General features: G+C 41.5%; 1 protein-coding gene across 4 annotated transcripts in view; it reads left to right on the forward strand.

The window, feature by feature from the left end:
- The first annotated feature begins 2,233 nt into the window (after positions 1-2,233).
- LOC144686629 (transcription factor Sp3-like) overlaps positions 2,234-25,437 on the forward strand; it is a 55,499-nt gene continuing 32,295 nt past the window's right edge. For 2 of the 4 annotated variants that reach the window (XM_078552079.1, XM_078552082.1), the window contains exons 1-4: positions 2,234-2,460; positions 2,639-2,730; positions 2,908-3,012; positions 17,239-18,709. In XM_078552079.1, coding sequence (XP_078408205.1) covers positions 2,454-2,460; positions 2,639-2,730; positions 2,908-3,012; positions 17,239-18,709 — 1,675 coding nt within the window. In that variant the 5' untranslated portion in view covers positions 2,234-2,453. The remainder of the gene's footprint in view (positions 2,461-2,638; positions 2,731-2,907; positions 3,013-17,238; positions 18,710-25,437) is intronic. The other 2 variants (XM_078552081.1, XM_078552083.1) reach the window with 2 other exon arrangements.

Consider the following 25,437-nt stretch of genomic DNA (forward strand, 5'->3'; position numbering starts at 1 on the left):
TATATTCCATTGAGAAAGAGACTCCATGAGAAGGATCTGTGGCTAAGGAAATTAAGGATGGTATCAAATTGAAAGAAAAGATGCACAATGCTGCAAGATTAATGTTAGCACAGAAGCTTGGAAAAAATTTAGAAAAATTAGCAAAGGGTGACAAAAAAAGGGAAATTAAAGTATGAGAGAAAACTAGCAAGAAATATAAAAACAGACAGTAAAAGCTTCTGCAGGTATATAAAAAGGAAAAGTGTAGCTAAACTGAGTGTTGGTCCCTTAGAGGATGAGACTGGAAAATTAGTAATGGAGAAAAAAGGAAATGGCAGAGACTTTGAACAAATATTTTGTCTGTTTTCATAGAGGAGACAAAAAGCATCTTAAGAATAGTAGAAAATCGAGACAAAAGGGAGGGAGGAAATTAAAACCATCATGGTCACGAAAGCCGCCAAGAGATATGGGGAGAGAGCGGGAATATGACGTTGAGATAAGAGGATCAGCCATGATCATATTGCATGGCAGAGCAGGCTCGAAGGGCCGAATGACCAATTCCTCCGATTTTCTTTTTTTTCTAAAAGTAATGGGCCTAAAGGCTGACAAGTCCCTTGGATCTGATGGCTTGAATACTAGGGTCTTAAAGAAAGTGGGTGTAGAGATAGTGATGCACTAGTTGTAATCTTCCAAAATTCTCTTATGCTCCAGAAAGATCCAAGCAGATTGGAAAACTGTAAAGGTAACCCTCCTATTCAAGAAGGGAGAAAGAAAGCAAGAATGTATAGACCAGTTAGCGCAACATTTGTCATTGGGAAAATGCTTGAATCCATTATTAAGGAGATAGAATAAGGACATAGAAAATCATAATACAATCAGGCAGAGCAACATGGTTTTGTGAAAGGGAAATCGTGTTTGACTAATTTTAGAATTCTGAGGATGTAACAAACAGGGTGGATAAAGGGGTACCAGTAGATGTGGTGTATTTTGATTTCCAAAAGGCATTTGATAAGGTTACTGTACAAGAGGTGATGTATCAGCATGGATAAAGAATTGGCTAACTAACAGGAAACAGAGTCGGGATAAATATCATTTTCAGATTGTAAAACTATTCAGAATTTATATTAATGACTTAGATGAAGGGGCCAACTGTATTGTAGCCAAATTTGCTGATGATGCAAAAATAGGTAGGAAAGCAAGTTGTGAGGACAGTTGCAAATATAGGTTGAGTGGGCAATGCGAAGCTGTCCACTTTGGCAGGAAGAATAGAAAAGTAGAATATTATTTGAACTGAGAGATTGCAGAATGCTACGGTAGAGGGATCTGTACATCTTTGTACATGAACCACAAAGTTAGCATGCAAGTACACCAAGTAATTGGGAAGACAAATTGCCTTTATAGCAAGGTGGATGGGATTTTCTGGTCCCACCAAAGTCAATGGAGTTCAGAAGGGTTCACCATATTTTATGGTCCCGTCCCTGGCTCGATGGAGCCGTAAAATTCCAGCCTAGGTGTAATTGCACCAATGCCTTGCAGAGTAGTATGTGTAGTTTTTGTCTCTTTATTTAAGGAGGGATATATTTGCATTGGAAGCACTTCAGAGAAGGTTCACTATAATGATTCCTGGGATGAAGGAGTTGTTTTGCGAGGAAAGGGCCTGTTGGGAGTTTAGAAGAATGAGAGGCGATCTTATTAAAACATGTAAGATTCTGAGGGAGCTTGACAGCGTAGATGCTAAGAGGATGTTTTCCCTCATGGAGTGTCTAGAATTAGGGGCAGAGTTTAAAAATTAGGGGTCTCCCATTTAAGACTTCTTTTGTCAGAGCGTCATTGGTCTTTGGAATTCTCTTCCATAGATAGAGAGTACTGGAGGCTGGGTCATTGTCTACCTCAATTTAAAAGGGAGTAAAGGGTTATGGGGACAGGCAGGAAAGTGGAGTTTTGGCCATAATCAGATCATCCATGATCTACGATGACGAAGGTCACCCAGAACCTTCTATCTACCCTGAGCAGTTTTCACACTGAAACAGGGATTAAACCCAACACTCGAATATCGCCTCACATCGAATCACCTCCCGACTCCAATCCATTCTCTCCCCTCCCCCACCCCCTCAGGGAAAAACATGCAGCGGCTCAACCAAACTTTGAGCGGAAGTGGTGAGATTGACTGCTGAGAAAGCCAATCACCACTCAGCTCAACCGGACAAGAGGAGAAAAGAAACCAATGGGGATTCGGTTAGAGGGCGGAGCTTCCGCTATCAGGTTTGGTTGAAGGTCCAGGAACGTCGTGGTTTTTCTGCCGACCCCCGGACGGTCCCGGCTCGAAGCCCCACCCTTCGCCCGCTTCCTGCACCGTCAATCAAAGCAGCACACAACACAAATAAAACCCGAGCGACGCTTGCCCGGCGCTAGCGTCCGAAAGGCACCATGTTAACCGTATAAACCGAGCCGGTGTGAGCCGCCCGGGAGCCGCTATGACTGGTAGGTTTGCAAGAAAGGCCGGTCCGGCGGGCGCTGAGAGGCGGCGAGGGAGGCCGGGCGGGCGGGGGGCCTTGGGCGGCCGCTCAATCCGATTACATTTCCTTAACGCCGTTTGCGAGTCTTCTCCCTTCTGATCCTTTTTCTTTTCTTTTCTCATTCCCCTCCCCCTTCTTTGCAGCTCCAGAAAAGCCAGTGAAGCAAGAGGAAATGGCTGCGCTGGACGTGGACAAGCAGAGCGAGTATCTGCAGCACAGAAACGCCGGGGCGCAGGTAAGGCCGGCCCCCAAACTCGCGCGCTTTCTTTTGTCTTGCGGTTTGCAAATAAACAGAATCTGTTATGTTGGTGTGTGTTCACATGTTTAAATTTTGATGTGTACGGTTACTTCCTGTGTAAGCCCCGGACTAATTCACACCCACTTTCCTCCTAAACCCGCCCCCTGTGGGTAGAACATTCAGCCGTCACCGCTTGCATTGCTGGCAGCTACGTGCAGCAAGATCGGCTCGCCGCCATCGGAGACCGTTGGAGCTACCACAACAGTTGGGACCGGGCTGGTGAGTCAATCAGACAGTGTGCGAACACGCATTTAAAACAAAAACATCAAATATCGCAAAATAAAACTGCCCCTCCCCTCCGCGACAGCAAACACAATTACCGGCGCAGTGAAGTTCTGCGAATTCAGCCTTTTGTTACCGACGTGTAAAAGTGCCATTTTTCGAAAGAAAAGGCAGACATAATCGTCAGGCAAGTTGGTTATAAAATGATAAACGAATACGTCGATGTACATGCAACCTCATTCTCTGCAATATTAAAATGCTCTTATGAAAAATAGGGCCCTGCAAAACCTCAGTGGCCTTATCAACTTAATTTTCAAAACAAATAACCCCTTATCCTTATTTCTGAGACATGAGTAGATAAACAGGATTAAATTTTAATTTTATAATCATCTCAAATGATGATCTATGGCAGCTTCCTCAACCCCAAGTAAATATTGCACCTAGGAATGCATTACGCACCTGAGTGTATCTTAGCTCATAAATTTTCAATAAGAATAATTATTTCCCTGTCTGTGGAAATAAAGCCCAAGAAAAATTGGGGTAGACAATATTTTTCAAAAAGGAGAAATTGTATGAATTCTTTCATTTACTACCTGCTCAAAAAAATCCAACTTTGTCATACTATACGTTACGCAATGTTTTAACCATACAGTTGGCTTGTTTCTTCAGCTATCTATTCTGTTTGCTTTAAGAATGCAAAATGGATATTGGGATCAAAAGCTCAGCAAACCTTTAAGCTATTTTTCAGCCTAGAACTTGCTTTGGTGTAAGATGGGAATTTCCTAGCCACCTCAGTTTTTGGTCTTTTCTTCCAGATGCCCATGTGATCAAGGATATTATTTCCAAAGCAGTTCTGCTCCAAATTTTCTGGAAGCTATTAGTGGTATTGCTAAAGCGAAAGGGCAACGTGGTCAAGCATACTAGAGTGATTTGTGGAACAACTGATGGTGTACCAGTAATTAACTTGGCAGAAATTATCTGCACTCTTTAATGTAATGGAGTTTCAGATCTTTGCCATGTCTTTTGACAAAACTATTGTCAACGGTGATATGAAAAAATAACAAATATAGGCCAGTGGGGTTAGAAAGAAGTAAAATTGTAAGTGCTTTTTGTAGCCGGTTAATAGACCACTACAAATGCTTACTTTTAACTTAGCCTCCCTAAATGCCCCTCCATTTTTTTTAGCAATGAATAACTGTTCAAATAATGCTTCTTTCCCTCCCCCTTCCTTTACCCCAGTAGCAATGAGACTGGCATAATTAACTTTTCTATTGATCAAATGTTATGATAATCTTAGCAAAATGCCAGCTATTTTGTACTTTAGGTTTATAGAGTACAGGTACCTGTCTTGACTGGGTAGTGTTTTTTGATTCTGAATCACCTGAATTTTCTGAAGGTCATACTTTGCATTGGTATGCAACTAGTAACCATTGTCTTTCTAGCTTGTGTATTGTGTAGTTCATGCACCCATCGCTGGCAGACTTTGGTGAAATTACCTCTGGAATACACCTACCTCTTCCAATCCATGAGAATTCATCTTTTGATTCAAGATCTCCCAATTGTGATTTTGGAAGACCACTATACTGCAAAGGCCTCCAGAAACCATAAATCTTTATTTTAAAGTTATGGGAAGAAAGTATTCTTGAATCCTAAGTAAAATGGTACAGAAAATTAAAATTGGGGCATTTTGTCTAACTCCTCATTGTTTCCAGAAACATGCCTGTTGACTGGAGAGGGAAAGTAAATATCAGGAATACTCTACATTGCAGAAAAGATATGGACATGTAGTCCTTGTGCATTCCCAGCAGTATTCACCTTGCTTGAGTGTGATGAAAATGACAACTGAGTGCAGACATTCTCACCTTTACTAGAATAAAGACAACCAAATATACATGAGAAAGGACCTCTGAAACAAAAGAATGTAAAAAAAATTGATGGTGTCCTCATTGTGATGCACAAAACATATAGCCTAGGTCATATAGACCTTCAACAGGAAGAAAGTTTCCATCTACCTGATGCTGTAATTGTACCCTACATTATACTAATCTTACCAAATGAGGTAGTATGTACCTCGGCTCCCCTACAACCTCTTGTTGATAGCTTAGCAGAATTAAGGCTGCAGCTAAAATTGGAATGGTTTATCCTTGTTTTATGGAAGTGACCTGTGATTAGCTTGATACACTAGTGTTTATTGAAACCCACTTAAATTCAAAATATACAGACTAACATTTTTATCTAGCCACCAGCAGATGTGTTGTAGTATGGTGTGATGTTTAGCTGCTTATCTGCTGTATCCCTCTTTTTAAGGTTTGAATACTCGGTGGGTGGGGGTAAACAAAACCAAAAACACACGCATTTGAGGAAATGGTAGCTGCTTGTGTACCCTTAGTGAATTAGAGGGTGATTTATACCTGTTCATAAATTACAGCTTCAAGTCACCATGACCCACATGAAATGCTGGTTACTTCAGGAACCTGAAGGTACATTAGTACCGGGGACATGTCACACTTAGTGGTTTTCATCTATTTGGCCTAGAAAGCATATTGGGTTAATTTTATATTATGAAATTAAATTCAGCTATTAGGGATTGACTTCTTGAAACACACACTATCTGGGTTGTTGATCAGGCACATTAGCTGATGCTCTGGGTGAAGGATTGTATTTCTTGCAGGCCAGGTTAGTTTGAGAAGATGCATTCATCTGACATCTGGAAATATTCACACTTGTAATGCTAAAATGGCCTCCATTCTTTGTCTCTTTTGCTAGGACTTATGCTGAGCTTAAGTTTACTTTCTATAACACCCAGACTGGTAGGTACAGATGCTAGTTTTCATTTGCAGCTTAAAGAGGAAATTCTCAACACAACTAGAGGAGGTGCAGGGGTTTAAATGTGCTGCTTCTAGGTGGGGGAAAGTACTGGTTTTGGGTCTGAAACAGGAAAGGGAGCTTTTGTAAAGTTAGTGCCAGTCAATTTGGTAATAATTGCTTGCAAAAGTGAAATAACCCTGTATCAAGAGCAAAGTTTGCAGTATGAACAAAATTTGCAGTGTATTTTTTTGAATTTACAGTAAGCATTGGGTAAGATGTTGTGCCGAGAGAGTTCTGTTCAGTTTTGGATTACATGTAAAATAAAAGTTAACTGTCTTACAGTTGGCCTTATCTCATTCGAGTCATTAACAGTCTATCTTTCAGAAAGCAGGAGAAGGTTACATAACTTTCTGTATATACAACAGCATTAATGAAGATAACTTTCAATTTGGGGAAAATGGAAGTTCAGCCAAAAAAAAAGGGCGATCAAAAACATTTGTCGTCAAGGTAGGTGTTAGGGTTGAGGGAGTGTATTCCAGACATTCAACTTTGGTCCTCTTTATTAGCTGTCTAAAATGTATTTTTGGGGGTCGATATGAACTGGGTTATAAAAAGATAGTCAAAATATTGATTAATTCACCACAAGAGGAGGATAACAAAATGTGAGCATTCTGCTTAAAAATATTGAAAGTGTAAATGAGAGACGCCTGAAGTAAATGGATAGAAGAGAGGGAACCTCAAATATATGATCAGTGAGGAGGAGGAGGAACTGGTTGAATGAAACCAAGCTTGAAAAGGATTGCTTAAAGACTGAGTCTGTTAAGTTAGGTTCAGTGAGACTTGACCTATCATTTTAAGTTAAAACCGATCCAATGCAGGTTTTGACAAAAAGAAATGATATTGATGCTCTAATGACGAGCTGCTTAGTTCATTTATTATGGATGTAGAACAGCCACATACATGTAAGTGGGTAAAGTATTTGCAGCATTTTCTAATGTCGATCCAGCAGACAGTATGAACTATGATGCATCAAGAATAGCACATTACATGATTTACTGCCTGAAGTTCTACAGGCAAAAATTTAAGAAATTCAATAAGGTTTTAGCAAAACAGTCAACGCAATGTCTTTATCCCTGCACTGGTAGGTGATAGTTCTTATTGGCAGCTAATGGGCAATTTCTCAACACAGCTGGGAGAGGAAGAAATGGTTAAGCATTTGCTATTTGGCTAAGCGTTTTTCATTGGGTGGGAAATGACAGCAGCAAACTTTGGGCCTAGAGCAGAGACAGAGCAGTCTTTTTCCCTGAAGTTATTGGCAGTTTGTTGATGCTGATTTATAAGAGTGAGGTAGGCCTTAAATGGAGAAGAATTTGCATATTTTTTGAGCAATAGGAAATGATTAAAATTTACTTTGTAAACCATATTCTTTTCAGTTACTGTTTTCTTGGAAAATAAACTAGTCCATTGATTTACATACGGCCTCGTCATTGGGTCATTGATCAGTCCTCCCCTGTAGAATTGGAGAACTGCAACTCTCATACAAGGGAGGGGAATCAGCAGGACTAGGTAGGGGGAGGTTTGAGCTTTAAACAGCAATACCGGGGTTATTGGTATTTTGCAGTATTGGAGAGGAAAGTTGCAAGTATACATCAGCGTAGTGAGGGGTGGTTTGGGGAAAGTGACTTTGGAATTTGATGTGAAATGGCACAGTTATTTGAGACTTTTCTAGTTGATCTAATATGGTGTTACCATTTGGTCTTAACTAGTCATATGTGTCATTTTAGAATTAGTGGTTTCATCACTACCCAATGTAGTGGAGGGTGGAAGGAGGAGAGGGGAATGTAGATGTAGAAGAGGGGAAGGAATATGGGGAACAGGCATTGGTTGAGAAATAATTATGGAGGAACTTTCAATAAAATCATCTGTTGGTAGGGTGCTGTCAAAGACTGGAGGAGCGAGAGCAGTTTAAATTCAAGAACATTTGATGCCGTTTCATTGTTGCACTGCTGCCCTAGTCTGGACATATGTGAGGCACAGCTTCATAAGTGCAAGAAGTGGAGAGTGATTAATTGGGTAGGAGAGAAGAGGGAAAATATGGGAGGAGGATTGAGTGGAGGAAAGGAGGGGTAGTAGGGGTACAGGTACAGGAGAAGAGATGGGTAGCATGGAAAGTGAGATGGTAGAGGGGTTCTGTTGATTGAGCTGTATGGTGGACTAGGAAACCCTTTTGAAGTGAGTGGAGGGAAGGACTGCTACAACTTGCCTGCTGGCTGCCGGCGGAAAACATTTTTCATTTTGATTCTCATTTGGCTTTGCTCTTTCCGTCAAATGCTGAGAGCTCGATTTTGGAATTTCTCTCTCTGCTTCACTGATATTCTCGCGTGTTTTCTTGGGGCCTTGCACTCCTGTTCTGTGCTATTGCTCTCCCCCCACCCTCCAACCGCCCCCTTTCAATTTTTACTATTGCCACCTTTTCTCTTTGCTTTTCTTTCTGATAGCAAAGGGGTCACTAATGGCTGCATTTGGGGTGGGAATTACAGGGAAATGTGACCTTCTCAACCCCTATCCTAAACAAGTACACCTCATTGCATTTTTTTTAACCCCTTTGCCATTATGTTCCCACTACTGATTGTCAATGCTACAACCCCTTCAGCCCTGTCTCTACTTCTTCCCTTTGTACTTCTCTGCTCTGCTTCCACTTTTTTCTACTCAGTTCTCCTCTTCCTTCCCTGCCCCCCAGATACTCTACCAAGAGGCCCACTTACCTACATTAAATAATAAAATCTCTGCACTTTTTAAAAATGTATGGAATACAAACCAAAACCTCAACTGAACAGTTTTCTACACACAGCCTCTTCTTTAAAAAAATCTGCACGTGTGTACACTAAAGCTTTTCCAAAAGTATTTGAAGAATAGCTTCTGAGCAGAAAATGCTAGCAATCGAAGTACACAGTGTCTGAAGGCAGGAGATTGATGGGTGGAATAGCATTTGTAGCAGAGAGTTCATAGACCAGGCCACTCAGGAGGCAGCATATCCAAGGATGGGAAATTCCTGACCCAGACTTGGAACACAGCAGGGTCAATATCTCAAATCTGTGGAAGGATCTCGATGGTTGCAGATTAGGTGACAGCAGGCCTAGAATTGGATGAAACAGGCAGCAGGAAAGAGCCAATGTTAGGCCCAGAAATCGGGAAAAGGGACCTGAGTGCCCTTTTTCAAGAGTTACTGAAAGTTAAAATGCAGGTGCAGCAAGCGATTAGGAAGGCAAATGGTATATTAGCCTTTATTTGCAAGAGCTTTTGAGTACAGGAATAAAGATGTCTTGCTTCAGTTGTATAGAACCTTGGTTAGACCACACATGCAGTATTGTGTACAGTTTTGGTCCCCTTACCTAAGAAAGGATATACTTGCTATGGAGGGAGGGCAACAAGATTCACCAGACTTAATTCCTGATATGGCCGAACTGTCCTATGAGGAGAGATTGAGGAGACTGGACCTGTATTCTCTAGAGTTTAGAAGAATGAGAGATAATCTAATTGAAACTTACAAACATCTTAAGGGGCAAAACAGAGGAGATGTGGATAGGATGCTTCCCTGGGTGGGGGTGTTGGGTGTCTAGAACCAGGGCACACAGTCTCAGAATAAGGGACAAGCCATTTAGTACTGAGATGAGAGGAGAAATATCTTCACTCAGAGGGATTCTAGAGGGCCTTTGGAATTCTCTACCCCAGAGGGCTCTGGAAGCTTAGTCATTGAGTATGTTCAAGACTGAGATCGATAGGTTTCTAGATACGAATGACATCCAAGGGATATGGGGATTGCATGGGAAAATGGTGTTCAGATAGATGATCAGCCATGACCTGGTTGAATGGTCTATTCCTGCTTCCTATTAATTTAAAATTAAGTTTTAAACTGGAAGTGCAGAAAAGGTTTGGAGGAGTTTAGAATCGGGCCACACCACACTTAAAGCATAAAATGGTAACTACCTGTGGAATATATTGGGGGCAATCTTTAACAATGTAAAAAAATTAAAGTTAGATGCAGTATCACCAAGACAAACTGACCTCTGAACAGCAGTGGGACTGAAAATTATGTGTAATATCTATCTGCTGTACAGTTAAAAGCAACACTTGCATGTCATCTTAGTATGACAATTGTGATACAATAAGTAGATTTCGCCATGGCACTGCTCGCTGGGTCAGGATAATGAATTGAATTTTTAAGTATAATGCCTAAATTGAGATTGGAAACTAGATTAGCACATTATATACTATGAGCAATTCTTACATGGTAATTGGTCATTGAGTTAGAGACTTTACAAGAATAGAAATGCTAGTTCTAGACTCTCTCGCTAGGGGAAAGAACTTCTCAGCATCTATCCTGTCAGCCTTCTGAACAGTTTGTAGTTTTCGGTACCTCTAAGCTCCAGAAAATAAAGACCCATTCTACTACTTCATCTCTCCTTGTAGCATAGCCCTCGTCCCAGAATTATGGGAATCTTTGTTGCACCGCCTCTGAGGAAACTATATCTTCCTTGGGTAAGGAGTCCAAAACTTGTACTCTCAAGTGTGGTCTTATCAAACGCCTTCCTTAATCTTACTACAAATGGGTTGGAGTATGACTGATGTAAATCTGTTTTCCTGATTGCTTGATGTGCCTGAATGTTAACTTTGATTTGTCCACAAGGGCACCTAAGTCCCTTTGGATATCTACATTTACTAATTTCTCAATTAAAAAATAATACTGCTTTCTTCCTATTTCTGTCAAAGTGGTTTCCTATTTCCCCACATTATACTCCATCTGCCATATTTTTGCATACTCACTTAACCAGTCTATATCCCTTTGCAGTCTCTTTGTGTCCTCCTCACAACTTGCTTTCCAATCTAACTTTGTCTTGTCTCTCGGTCCCCTCAAGCAGTCAGATTTAAAGTTTTGGGCAAGAGATAAAGGGGGCTGGGGAAAAGAATTTTTTATAAGTGGTAATGCTTGGAACCCACTGCCTATGAGGGTGGTGGAAGCAGTGGCAATCGTTGATTTCAAACGGAAATTGGGTAAACTTGAGAAATAAACTTGCAGAGCTGAGAGGATAGAGAAGGGGAATGGGACTGACTGGATTGCTCTACAGAGAGCTAACGTGGACTTACTGGGTTGAATGGTCTCCTTCTGGACTTTAATGACTGATTGATTGATTATAGATTGTAAATAGCTGAGTCCCAAGCAATGATCCTTGTACCGTCCTACTAGTTAACTCAAAATGACCCATTTTATTTCTAATCTGTTTTCAGTAAGTTAACCAATCCTCAATCTATGCTAATATATTACTCCAACTCCATGAACTCGACTTCATTTAACAATCTGTGTGGCACCTTCCTGAATGCCTGGCAAAGTTTACGTAGAAGTTTCTATTATAAATATGGATTTGGGAATTCAAAGTCGGTGCAAAATTTGACTTATGCCGTCTTTTAGCATAAGTTTCCATGAACAAATCACTCCATAAAATGTTTAGTTGATTTATGCGGTTTCGAAATGTAAGGAAATTCATAACCTCAGAAATAGTTCCTCAGATTTTTGAATGAATATATAACAAACCAAAAATTGTGATTGGCTTTTTGAAAGAAAAATCCATGCTCCAAAATAATTTTTCTAACCATTGACAAAGCAACCATGATAATAGCTGTTCCTCTTCCCATTTGTTCATAAATGGGTAAACAAAATATATGAATTTGTTAGTGCATGTTTATGATTGTCATTTAGCTGAAATTAAAGATTTGAAAATTCAATCTCCAATTTCTTGCAAATATTTATAGAAGCAATGAAACTCAAATATTGACAGGATATGGGGAATTGCCATCCTACCCTTCAACTTGGTTTGCTTACTGGGAAAGTTTGCTGCTTGCACATGTTCAGAATACACAGTTACATGGTATTCCACATGTTGTTAGGTAAGAAGTTCTAAGATATTGACCCAGTTAAATTAAAAGTATGGCCTTTAATGTGCCTTAAGTCAGGGTAGCTTTATGACTTGGATAGAGACTTTGGAGGTAATAGTATTTTCTTGACATTTCTACTCATGGTAGCGGTCACATGGATGAGGTGCTGCTAAGTCACCTTAGGAGAGTTGCTGTGGTGCATCCTATGAATTGTACATGCTGCAGTTCTAGTATGCCATTAGGTCTATGGCATAGGTGCTAATTAATTAAATAGGATGATGTCCTCTCCTTGTCTGTTGATCGGTAAGTATGCCATAGCAGTGTTTGCTTGAGCTTTGTAGATGTTAAGGCTTTGGAAGTGAGCAGGTTTTTTCAAGATACCCAATCTTTACCCTGTTCTTGTAGTCATGGTGTTGGTATGACTAGTCAGTGCTGACCCCCCAAAAATAATGGTGAGAGACTTGGTGAGTGGTTGCTTTTTTCAGAATGTGATTTTTAAGGTTAACATACTAATTATTTGATTGCAGGATATGTGTGCATGATTAGCACTTTAAAATGCAGAATTAATAAAGATGACTTGATAGCAAGTGAAAACTGTTTCTGAATTAAAGGAAGAACTAGTAGTGATTTTTTTTTTAAGAATTCATTCACAAGAGTTATCAACAAAATTTGACACTGAGCTGCATCAGCAGATAAAGAACAAATGACCAAAATCTTGGCCAAAGAAGTAGATTTTAAGGTGCATCTTAAAGGATGTTTAGAAGAGAAGAGATTTGGAGAGAGAATTCTAGAACTTAAGACCCAGGCAACTTAAAGCATAGCAATCAATGGTGGAATGATTTAAAATAGGAGGCCAAGAGGCCTAAATTGGATTAGTGTGGAGGCATGAGGGTTGTATGGCTGGAGGAGGGTACAAAGATGGGCAGGGTCATGGAAAGATTTGAAACCAAGGATAAGAATTTTAAAATTGAGGCATTGCCAGACCAGGAACCAGTGTAGGTAAGCGAGTAGTGGGGTGATGGGCGAATGGGACTTGGTGTTTGGATACAGGCTGTAGAGTTTTGGACGAGCTGAAGTTTATGGAAGGTACATAAGAAAAGATTGGACAGAAGTACATTGGAATAGGCGAATCTAGAGGTAACAAATGCATTCATGAGGGTTTCAGCAGCAAATGAGCAGAGGCTGGGATGGAGTTTGGCGATGTTATGGAGAGACCGCCTTGGTGATGGTGGGTATATGTTGTAAGCAGCTCATTTCGAGGTCAGATGTGACACCAAGGTAGTGAACTGTCTGGTTTGGCAGATGGGTACCAGGGAGGGACCTGGAGAACAGAGTTTGTGGGTGGTCTTGACTCATCTAGCCCTGGTTGTCAGGTAAGCAGTGTAACAAATTAGAGATAATGGGAGGGATCAAGAGAGGTGGTGGAGAGGTAGAGCTGGGTCTGAGTATGTGCGAGAACTACCACTGTTTTCTGATGATGTCGCAGAGGGGCAAAGGTAGATGAGAAGTGCGGGTATCCTAAGACCTGTAGGGACTTGAGGTAATGGCATGGGAACAGGAAGAAAATGATGGCTGATTCACAGACTATGACTGGATAGATAAAACTGGAACCAGTAGAGTGCAGTCCCAGACAGCTGAAGGACGGAGGAGAGGCTTTGGAGGAGGATGATGCAGTCAGACATGTCAGAGTCTGCGGGCATGTTGAGATGGACAAGGAGGGATATTTTTCCATTGTCACCATCACATAGGAAAACATTCGTAACTTTGAGGGCTGTAACTGTATTGTGGTTGGAGTGGAAGCATGATTGGGGGTATTTAAACATTCCTTCAGGAAAGATCGACACAGATTTGGAAGGCGACAGCAAGTTCAAGGACTGGAGAGGAATGGTAGTTTGGAGATAGGGTGGTAATTTCCTAATATTCTCTCTCCATCCTCATCCTTCCCAACTTACTTCCTTCCATGATACCCCTGGAAAAATCTCGTCCAAATCAGTTCCAACTGCACTTCCAAATTCCCAGTTGTCTAGCCTTTGGCCAGCCATTCGCCGTTCTGCTCGGTCACAGCCTGCACCTTTACAATAGTCCCTATGAAAGCCATTGCGCGCTCTCATACTGGTCATTCCTGGAAGGCAGGTGGGGAATCCAGGTGCTTTTTTTAAGGAGTTGGGTGCTGACTGCAGATTTGAAGGGGAGGGATAGTATGTGAGGAAAGGGAAATGTCAACAATGTGGGGGGCTGAATGGGAAGCTGGGTGGTCAGCATTTTAGTGGGAATAGGAATGAGAGAGCAGGAGATGGGTCTCATGGACAAGATGAGTTTGGACAGGGCATGTGGGGAGATAGGAGAGAAATACGAATTCTAGTTGGGGGAGGTGGTAACTTAAAAGGTTTATGACCCAGTGGGATATGAGAATGGAGGGAAGTAGCAGAGGCAGCTGAATGGTTGGTCTCAATTTTGGTGACAAAGAAGTCCATGAACTCCCTGCACTTGCTAGAGTTGAGGGTGGAGGATAATGGGAATAGGGGTTTCTGAAGCTTAGGGTTATTTTTGTATTCCCAGGTGGTCCTGAAAGGAAAACATAAGAATTATAACATTTTTAATGCAAGCAACATGGCTCTTGTATTTCAGGAGCAGGCATTTATTTTTTTGATTCATTCACGGATTGGGCTTCGCTGGCTAAGCGAGCATTTGTTGCCCACCCCTAGTTGCCCTTGAGAAGGTGGTGGTGAGCTCCCTTCTTGAACAGCTGCAGTCCATGTGGTGAAGGACACCCACAGTGTTGTTAGGAAGGGAGTTCCAGGATTTTGATCCAGCGACAGTGAAGGAACAGCGATATATTTCTAAGTCAGGATGGTGAGTGACTTGGAGGTGAACTTCCAGGTGGTGGTTAGATTCTCTCTTGCTGGAGATGGTCATTGCCTGGCACTTGTGTGGCATGAATATTACTTGCCACAGGTCAGCCCAAGCCTGGATATTGTGCAGGCCTTGCTGCATTTGGTCATGGACTGCTTCATTATGTGAGGAGTTGTGAATGGTGCTGAATATTGTGCACTCATCAGCGAACATCCCCACTCCTGACCTTATGATGGAAAGAAGGTCATTGATGAAGCAGCTGAAGATGGTTGGGCTGAGGACACTACTTTGAGGAACTCGTACAGTGATGTCCTGGAGCTGAGGTGACTGACCTGCAACAACCACAACCATCTTCCTTTGTGCTAGGTATGACTCCAACCTCTGGAGAGTTTTCCCCTTAATTCCCATTTACTCCAGTTTTTCTAGGGCTCCTTGATGCAACACTTGGTCAAATACGGCCATTATGTCTAGGGCAGTCACTCTTGCCTCACCTTGGGAGTTCAGCTCTTTTGCCCATGTTTGAATCAAGGCTGCAATCAGATCAGGAGCTGAGTGGCCCTGGCGGAACTGAAAATGGGTGTCGGTGAAGCAAGTGTCACTTGATAGCACTGTTGATGACCCCTTCCATTACTTTACTGATGATGGAGAGTAGACTGATGGGATGGTAATTGGCTGGGTTGGATTTGTCCTGCTTTTTGTGTACAGGACATACCTGGGCAATTTTCCACATAGCCGGGTAGATGTCATTCAGTGTTATTAGCTTTATTGGAACAGCTTGGCTAGGGGCGCAGCAAGTTCTGGAGCACAAGTCTTCAGCACTATTGCTGAAATATTGGCAGGGCCCATAGCCTTTGCAGCATCCAGTGCCTTTAGCCGTCTCTTGATATCACGTGGACTGAATTGAATTGGCTGAAGACTGACATTTGTGATGCTGGGGACCTCTGGAGGAGGCCGAGGTGGACCATCCACTCGGCACTTCTGGCTGAAGATTGTTGCAAATGCTTCCGTCTTATCTTTTGCACTGATGTGCTGGACTCCCCCATCATTGAGGATGGGGATATGTGTGGAACCACCTCTTCCAGTGAGTTGTTTAATTGCCCTCCACCATTCGCGACTGGATGTGGCAGGACTGCAGAGCTTAATCTGTTCCGCTGGTTGTGGGATCACTTAGCTCTGTCTATCACTTGCTGCTTATGCTGTTTAGCATGCCAGGTTGACACCTCATTTTTAGGTATGCCTGGCATGCCCTCCTGCACCCTTCATTGAACCAGGGTTAATCCCCTGGCTTGATGCTAATGGTAGAGTGGGGGCTATGCCGGGCCGAGGCTACAGAATATGCTTGAGTACAGTTCTGCTGCTGCTGATGGCCCACAGTGTCTCATGGATGCCCAGTCTTGAGTTGCTAGATCTGTTTGAAATCTATCCCATTTAGCACAGTGGTAGTGCCACACAACAAGATGGAGGGTATCCTTAATGTGAAGGCAGGACTTTGTCTCCACAACGACTGTGCAGTGGTCACTCCTACTGATACTGTCATCGACAGATGCATCTGTGGCAGGCAGCTTGGTGAGGATGAGGTCAGATATGTTTTTTGCTCTTGTTGGTTCACTCACCACCTGCCGCAGACCCAGTCTAGCAGCTATGTCCATAAGGACTCGGCCATCTCAGTCAGTAGTGGTGCTACCGAGCCACTCTTGCTGATGGACGTTGAAGTTCCCCACCCAGATTACATTCTGCGCCCTTGCCAAGTGGTGTTCAACATGGAGGAGCGCTGAGGGAGGCTGGTAGATGGTAATCAGATTTCCTTGCCCATGTTTGGCCTGATGCAATGAGGCTTAATGGGGTCCGGAGTTGATGTTGAGGACTCCCAGGGCAACTCCCTCCCAACTGTATACCATTGTGCAGCCACCTCTGTCCGGCCAGTGGGACAGGACATACCCAGGGATGGTGATGGTGGTGTCTGGGCCATTATCTGTAAGATATGATTCTTTGAGGATGACTGCATCAGACTGTGTCAGGCTATTGCTTGACTAGTCTGTGAGACAGCTCTCCCAATGTTAGTAAGGAGGACTTAGCAGGGTTGACAGGACTGAGTTTACCATTGTAGTTTCTGGTACCGAGGTCAATGCCGGGTGGCCCATTCAGTTTTATTCCTTTTTTTGAGACTTTGTAGCGGTTTTATGCAACTGAGTGGCTTGCTAGGCCATTTCAGAGGGCATTTAAGAGTCAACCACATCGCTGTGGACCTCGAGGCCAGACCAGGTAAGGACAGCAGATTTTCTTCCCTAAAAGTGAACCAGATGGCTTTTTACAACAACTGACGATGGTTTCATGGTCATCATTAGACTTTTAATTGCAGAATTTATTGAATTCAGATTACATCATCTGCTGTGGCAGGATTCAAACCCAGGTCCCCAGAGCATTACCCTGGGTCTCTGGAATACTAGTCCAGCGACAATACTACTAAGCCATCGCCTCCCCCAACATTTTTAAACAAATGTTAAATGATCAAATTTTAATGTGGCTCAATTGATTTTTTTCACAGACTGAAAAGAGTGCTTTGTAATTATTATGGCATCTCGTAATGTTTGGATTATATTATGATAATGCAAATCATGTTTTTTTTTCCAGCCGCTTGACTTGGCTTCTGCACAGCTTGCAGCATCAAATGGATGGCAGTTAATAACTTCAACACCAACTGTCGTAACAAAAGATACTGCTGGTAATTTTGTGCAAATTACTGGACAGGTACCAGGATCTCCAGTCACTGCCTCTGTACCAACAAGTGGACAATATGTTTTACAAAGCTTGCAGAACCAGCAGGTGTTTGCAGTCGCTCCAGGATCATCCACAGCCCCAACTGGTGTAGTGCCTAGTGTTCAATATCAAGTTATTCCACAAATTCAGACTGGAGATGGGCAGCACTTACAACTGAGCTTAGCCTCTTCTAGTGCAGATGCAGCATTACAGCAAGATGGCAATGGCCATATTCAAATTATTCCTGGCTCCAACCAAGCAATAATTGCTGGCAAGACTCCTTCAGGCAACATTTTGACTACCCAGAATCTTATGTCACCAGCTGTTTCAGTTCAGATACAGCAGGGCAATGCTCAAGTCCCTGTGCAAATTCAAGGAGTAGCTTATGGTGGTACATCTTATCCTAGTCAAGCTCAACTTCTTACTAATGTTCCTGTTGGACTAACAGGAAATGTTGCTTTTGTGCCCATTGGAAATGTTGATGTTGACTCTCTTGGAACAGCACCTGCTTCAGAGTCCCTGACTCAAAGTAACACTGCAGCAATTACTACATCAAGCCCAATGATTATACCTGTTTCATCAGAAGCTATAAATAATATAGATACCTCAACAAGGACAGATGAGCAAAGCATTACAGGAGCTGTGCAGAACTCTGCTTCTAGTGACTCTAACACTAATATAGCTTCATTTGTGCCAACAACTTCAGTGGGTCATATGGTTGTTTCTGATGACCATATTGATGATGTACAGCAAGCTCCCTCCAGCAGTAATTCTACCGAAACCTCTGATCAGATACAGGCAACAAATGTACTTCATGTGAATCAAGCTACTGTTGATCAAACACAGTTACAAGACTTACAAGCTTCAACCTCACAAACAGCTGACCATCAGATTCAATTTCAGTCACATCAGCAATTTACTGTCCAGCCACAGATTGTTCAGAGTATTCCACAACAGACAATACAGACTATTGCAGGACAAACAATTACTGCACAAGCCGTTCCTCAGCAAGCTTTGCAGAATCTTCAATTACAAGTAGTGCAAAATGCAGGCTCCCTAATATTACGAGCCCCAACGTTAACTCCATCTGGAGAAATTACCTGGCAAACCTTTCAGGTGCAGAACATCCAGAACTTGCAAAATGTGCAAATTCAGAATGCACCAGCCCAGCAGATAACTCTGACACCGGTGCATACTGTCACATTGGGCCAAGTAGCATCCAGTGGGGCATTGACACCAATTGCACCAGCTCCATTAACTGTTAGTAGCCCACAATTACAGACAGCAACTGTGAATTCATTTGCTTCTTCAAGCATTCAGTTGCAACAAGGTGCACACAATTCAAGTAAGTATTTTGAGTTAACTTGATCCGTAATTAGATCCATTTTTAAAAATTTGATAATGTTTGAATCTGTTGTATTCCCCACTGTCCTATTTGTGGTTTTCCTCTGTCATGCCATGTCATATATCAATATGCATCCTACTTCCAAGATTCTGCCATTGCTCTAAATTTGAGTGCTGGGTGGTGTATGAGAGCCACCTTTTGTCCCTTGTAGACATGCCTGACTTCCCTACTGGCTATAATTCATAACTCTTATTTAACTGCTGTTTTGCTACTGAGAGTTAGGGTCTTGACGAACTTGGCACACAATCTACTTCTGCCTTAAAAACATTCAGTGACCCTGTCTCCACTGCTTTCCAGGAAAGGGAGCTCCACAGACTCTAACCCTCTGAGAGGAAAAATTTCTTCTCATCTCTACCTTAAATGAGGGACCCCTTATTTTTAAAATGTGTCCCCTAGTTCTAATCTCTTCCACAGGTGTGGAAATGTTCTTTCAGCATCCATCCTGTCAAGTTCCCTCAGGATCTTTATATGTTTCAATAAGATCACCTCTCATTCTTCTAAACGCCAATAGATACATGCCCAACCTTTCCTCATAAGAAAACCCCCTCATCTCAGGAATCAGTCGAGTGAGCTTTCTCTGAACTGCTTCTAATGCATTTATATCCTTTCTTAAGTAAGGAGACCAAAACTGTACACAGTACTCCAGATTTGGCCTCGCCATGCCCTATACAGTTGTCACAAAACATGACTACTTTTATCTTCCATTGCCCTTGAAATAAACAACAACATTCTATTTACCTTCCTAATCACTTGCTGTACCTACATAATATTTTTGTGATTCATGTACCAGGGCACCCATAACCCTTTGTACCGAGTTCTGCAATCTTTCCTCATTTAAATAATATGCTTCTTTCCTATTCTTCCTGCCAAAGTCAACAAGTTCATTTTCCCACAATGTATTCCATCTGCCAAATTTGTGCTCACTCACTTAACCTATCTATATCCCTTTGCAAACTCCTTATGTTCTCTTCACAGCTTACTTCCCTACCTATCTTTGTGTCGTCAGCAAATTTAGCAACCGTATATTCAGTTCCGTTGTCCAAGTTATTATAGATTGTAAATAGTTGAGGCCCCAGCACTGATCCCTGTGCCACTCCACTCATATCTTGCCAATGTGAAAATGACCCATTTATGCCTACTCTTTTTTTTTCTCTTGTTAGCTAATCAAACCACTATCCCTGTTAATTTGTTAGCCCCTACACCATGAGCTCTTATTTTGTGTAGCAAGCTTTGATGTGGCACCTTGTCACAAGGAAATTTGAGTGCACCACATCCACAGATTCACCTTTATCTGCATTGTGTGTTACTTCCTCAAAGAACTCTAATAAAAACACAATTTCCCTTTCACAAAACCATGTTAACTCTGCCTTATTGCACTGAGATTTTCTAATAGAATCTATAACCACCTTAATAGATTCCAGGGTTTTCCCAATGACAGATGTTAAGCTAACTGGCCTATAGTTTCCTACTTTCTGTCTCCCTCCCTCCCTTGAATAGAGGAGTTACATTTGCTATTTTCCAATCCAATGAGACTTTTCCCCCATTTGGGGAATTTTGGAAAATTAAAACCAATGCATCTGCTATCTCAGCGGTCATTTTTAAGGCCCTAGGATGCAGTCCATCAGGACCTGGGGTCTTGTCAGATTTTGGTTCTAATAATTTCCTCAATGCCTGTAATTGTTTAAGTTCCTCCTCCCCTCCCCCCCCCTTCCAGCTCTTGATGCAAAAGTATTTCTGGGATGTTATTTGTATCCTCTACAGTGAAGACAGATGCAAAATGTTTGATACTTCTGCTATTTCTTTATTTTCCATTATTAATTCTCACTCCCTAGAAAACCAGTGCTTACTTTAGTTTCTCTTTTCCTTTATAAATACTTGTAGAAACTCTTGCCATCAGTTTTTAAAAAAAATATTCCTAGCTAGTGTACTCTCATACTTTCTCCGTCTATTATTCTTTTAGTCATTTTTAGCTAGTTTTTTTAATATTCTGTCCAATCTCCTGACCTGTCACTAATCTTCATGGAATTGTATGCTTTTTCCTACCATAAGACGTAGGAGCAGAAGTAGGCCACTTGGCCCATCGAGCCTGCTCCACCATTCAATGAAATCATGGCTGATCTGATAACCCTCAACGCCACTTTCCTGCCTTTTCCCCATAACCCTTGATTCCCTTACTGATTAAAAATCTGTGTATCTCAGCCTTGAATATATTTAACGACCCAGCCTCTACAGCCCTCTGCGGTAAAGAATTTCACAAATTCACTACCCTCTGAGGGAAGAAATTCCTCCTCATCTGTTTTAAATGGGCACCCTTTTACTCTGAGATTATGCCCTCTGGTCCTAGACTCTCCCACAAGAGGAGACAACCTCTCAGCATCTACCTTGTCCAGCTCCCTAAGAATCTTATATGTTTTAATAAGGTTGCCTCTCATTCTTCTTAACTCGATTTGATACTACCTTTAACTTCCTTACTTAGCCATGGATAATGCTTCCTTCCCTTAGAGTCTTTCTTTCTCACTGGAATGCACCTTTGCTGAGTATTATGAAATATCTCCTTAAATGTCTGCCACTGCCTCTCTACTGGCCTGTCCCTTAACCTAATTTCCCAGTTCACTCTTGGCTTCATATCCTCATAATTGCCCTTATTTAAATTTAGAACATTAGTCTTAGACATACACTTCTCACCCTCAAACTGAATACGAAATTCAATCGTGTTACGATCACTGTTATTTAGGGGCACCTTTACTATGAGGTAATTTCATTGATCCTGCCTTGTTGCACACTACGAGATCTAGAATCACCTGCTCCCTTGTTGGCTGTGTAGCATGTGCTACTTTAACAAACTGTCCAGAAAACACTCTAGGATCTCATCTAGGCTACCTTTGCCAACCTGTTTCATCCAATCCATATGTAGGTTAAAAGCACCCACAATTATCACCGTATCTTTCTCACAAGCCCCCATTGTTTCTTCCTATATACCCTGTCTTAGTGTGGTTACTGTTAGGGGGCCTTTAAACTATTCCCACAAGTGACTTCATGCCTTTACTATTTCTCATTTCTACCCAAACTGATTCTACATCTTGATCTTTAGAACTAGGGTCATCCCTCTCTGTTGTACTGATGTCATCTTTAATTAACAGACCCATACATATTTTTGAAGCATAAAAGTATGTTAAGGGATTTGAGTTAATAGCAAAGTTTAAAGAAACATTATCAATGATAGTTCACAACTGCACCCATGTGCGCATTTATTTGAATAGAAGCCTTGTCAATCTTGTCCAGTTTGAGGACAGTTGGGTGCTGTCTGTTACAACTAAGTGTTGTAGTAATTAAACTTCGGATGTTGCAAGAGACATTTTAATATTACTTTGACAGGACAAAACATAATTCTGGTGTGACCGGTGTCAAGTGGAATGTAAATTTGAAATGTCTTTATGGGGGTTAAAATGATTAAGAAACTATATTGTTCAGTTGATACTACTTCCATATATTGAAGAAACAGTCCATGCTGTCAATGGGGAATTGTTTTTTTAAACTGTACTTTGGTGTGAGAAAGGAAGGAAATGCTGGTAAGGGTGATAAATGGGCATCAAGAAGAAAGTATTCAAAGCTGCTCCTGTCGATGATTGCAACCCCAGATATAGGAAGGTCCCAAGAAGACAAAGTTGATTCTGCTTCTGCATCAAATGTCGAATGCTAATATCTTGGCTAGAGTCTTAATAGGTTCTAATGAATTCTCCCTTGGCTTTAATAATCCAATAGATCCTTGTGTTCAAAATGAGGAGATGGAGCAGGATGACTTGCTAACATGACAGGTTGGGGATAGCTGACCAGCACCAAGCATAGTGGCATGAAGAGTTCCAAAATAATGATATTGTTAATTGGTTAGGGATCCCAACTGAAACATCACAGCACCCAGCATTTCAGCTGTAGCCTAGGTTAACTCTGGGTACAGCTTTTCTTGGGTAATCTTTTAAAGCCATTGCTAAGGATAAAAGCAGATCCCTCAGATCAGCATGTTTTGAGATGGGTTTCTTCCCCAAATTCCTTATGCCTATGCTCTCAAATTTCAAAGAAACACAGACACAGTCAGCATTTTGCTGTAACTTCTGTGTACATTCGACACATTTGAATGCTTCTTTGGTATATTGAATTCACATAGTTCTATTTCTGTCTCTCCAAATATACCCAAGGCATCTCCAATGACTTCTTTTCCTTTCCCAGTGCCATTTCCTCCACAATCCCCCAAGAATCTCCCTTTGCCTATCATCTTCATTTGCTGTCCTTCAATCATTTCATAGATATGAGATCAGGTTTCATATGTTATGTGAATAAATACAATAGTATGAATAGGAAGTAGGTTAACACAGGAAGCAGATTTGAGCATGTTTTGGATTGGGTGCTACAGTTGTACAGCAAATTGGTGAGACCACACTTGGAGTACTGAGTACTATTTTGGCCTCCTTACTTAAGAAAGAATATAATTGCATTAGAACCAATTCAGAGAAGGTTCACTCGACTGATTTTTGGGATGAAGCGGTTATCCCATGAGGAAAGGTTGGGCCTATAGCTTTTGGAGTTTAGAAGAATGCGAGGTGGTCTTATTGAAACATAAATTCTGAGGGGACTTGACAGGTGAATACAGAGAAGATGTTTCCTCTTATGGGGACATCTAGAAAAGGGGGAACAGTTCAAAATTCAAGGGTCCTCCATTTAAGACTGAGATCAGGAGAATTTTTTTTCCCTCCTGAGGATGGTTAGTCTGGAATTCTCTTCCCCAGAGAGCAGTGGAGGCTGGGTCATTGAATGTGTTCAACTGAGTTGGATATTTTTGATCAGCAAGGGAGTCGGGGGTAATGGGGGGGCGGGCAGACAAGAAAGTGGATCAGATTAGATCAGCATGATATTGAATGATGGAGCAGGCTTGAGGGATTGAAAGGTCTACTGCTCCTAATTCTTGTGTTCTTGTGGCGAAGTGTTGGAAATCTCAGGAATCAAACCTACTCTTCTGTTGCATAAGTGTTTTGGACATGCGTATAGAGAACGCAGTCTTGAAATTTACTGTCATAAACGTAGAGCTTTGGTAAACTCAGGAGGACTGAATAAATGTGTGGTAACATATTTTGAGGGGAAAATATGTAGTAGAAATATATGTTAAACTGGAAAGACACTGAAGGATGTAGAGGACAGCACCTAGGTTTAAAGCATAATTTTGTGAATGCAAAGCTGCAAGCTATAGAAAGGCCAACAAGGTTTAGGTTTTAATAGGAACATAGAGTACTGAAGTGAAGCAGAAATAAATTTATGCAAAATCCCATATCCTTTTAATCACATTTACTGTCACTGCCACAGCAATATCGACCTCATTACTTTAGCTCCTTCACTGTTGAAACCCCCTAGGGGCTTTTGATACCCCTAGACTTTGCAAATGTGGCAGGTGGCAGTCTTCCTACTGCAGGGATGAGGAAGTTTTTGCCTTTTGGCAACTTTGATTATGGAATTCTGCCCTTTGAAATGTTTTCCAACCACCGCCTCCCCCTATCTGTAGTCCTTTGCTTCGCTTAGCATGTACAAAATCTGGCAAGGTCATGTTCTGTTAGAATGTACTTGATCCTGTAGTGCATGTACTAACTGCATTTAATGTTGAAATGCTGAGGTCACTTCAGTGATTTTATACAAATGCATTAGTCTACAGTTTTGACAGTAATTGAAGGTAAATAGGGGGAAAACTAATGTTTCTACCACTTGAAGTCTAATAATTCCACCAATTTGAAGAGGCTTAGAAACATTTGCATTTCACTACAGATCATAAAAAAAATGCTATAATTTACTGGTCCCTCATGCTGCAACAACTCTGCTGCTTTGCGCTATAATGTGTAGATGATTCCTTGTCACCATTTTCAGACCTTTTGTGTCTTCACCCACTCTCTTCCCTGCTGCTTTCATCTTTTACTTTGAATACATACTATCCTGCTGATCCAAAATTCCTGTCCTATACTTCTGAATTATGAGTTGTCTGTCCCCATTCCCCCGACCAACCCAGTGCCTTAAAAATCTTATTATTTACCCCATCTTATCTGCAGTGTAGTATTCTTCATATTTTCTTCTTCCTCTCCTGGCCCTCCGTGAACAACTGAGCATTCTTGAGTATTACATTTTGTGCATTCCCTTTTCTTTTTAACCACACCATTGGTCCAATTCTCTGGAATTCCCTCCCTAAGACTCTTCACTTTTCACAAATCCTCAAAACCCATGGTTTTAAACCAAATTTTTGATCACCCTTTTTTCTTGACTCTTTTTCTGTATGCCTATCTGTTGAGCACTTTGGGACCTTTTTAAATTAAAGGTACTATATAAATGCAAGATAATGTGTGTTCAATGAATGTCCTGTTCTGGAGATCGCTTTGCTAGGTATTATTTCAGTTAATCTTGCATTGTTACATTTGTCCTACCATCCTAATAATTGTAGGATGCTTGTATAGGGTTCATCAAGCCTAGGCTCAGTTGACTTCATGTTACTGTTGCAGGACAAAAGGTACAATGGAAACCTGGCATTGATAACACACAGTTCCCCAGTTCAAGTGATTGGATTGGTGGGGCTTGTATGAGCCGATGTTCAACGTACTATAGAAATGAGGATTGACTCATCATATTCCTTTGTCAAAACA

Source organism: Cetorhinus maximus, chromosome 11 (genome assembly GCF_964194155.1).
Source record: "Cetorhinus maximus chromosome 11, sCetMax3.hap1.1, whole genome shotgun sequence".
Classification (NCBI taxonomy): Eukaryota; Metazoa; Chordata; class Chondrichthyes; order Lamniformes; family Cetorhinidae; genus Cetorhinus; species Cetorhinus maximus.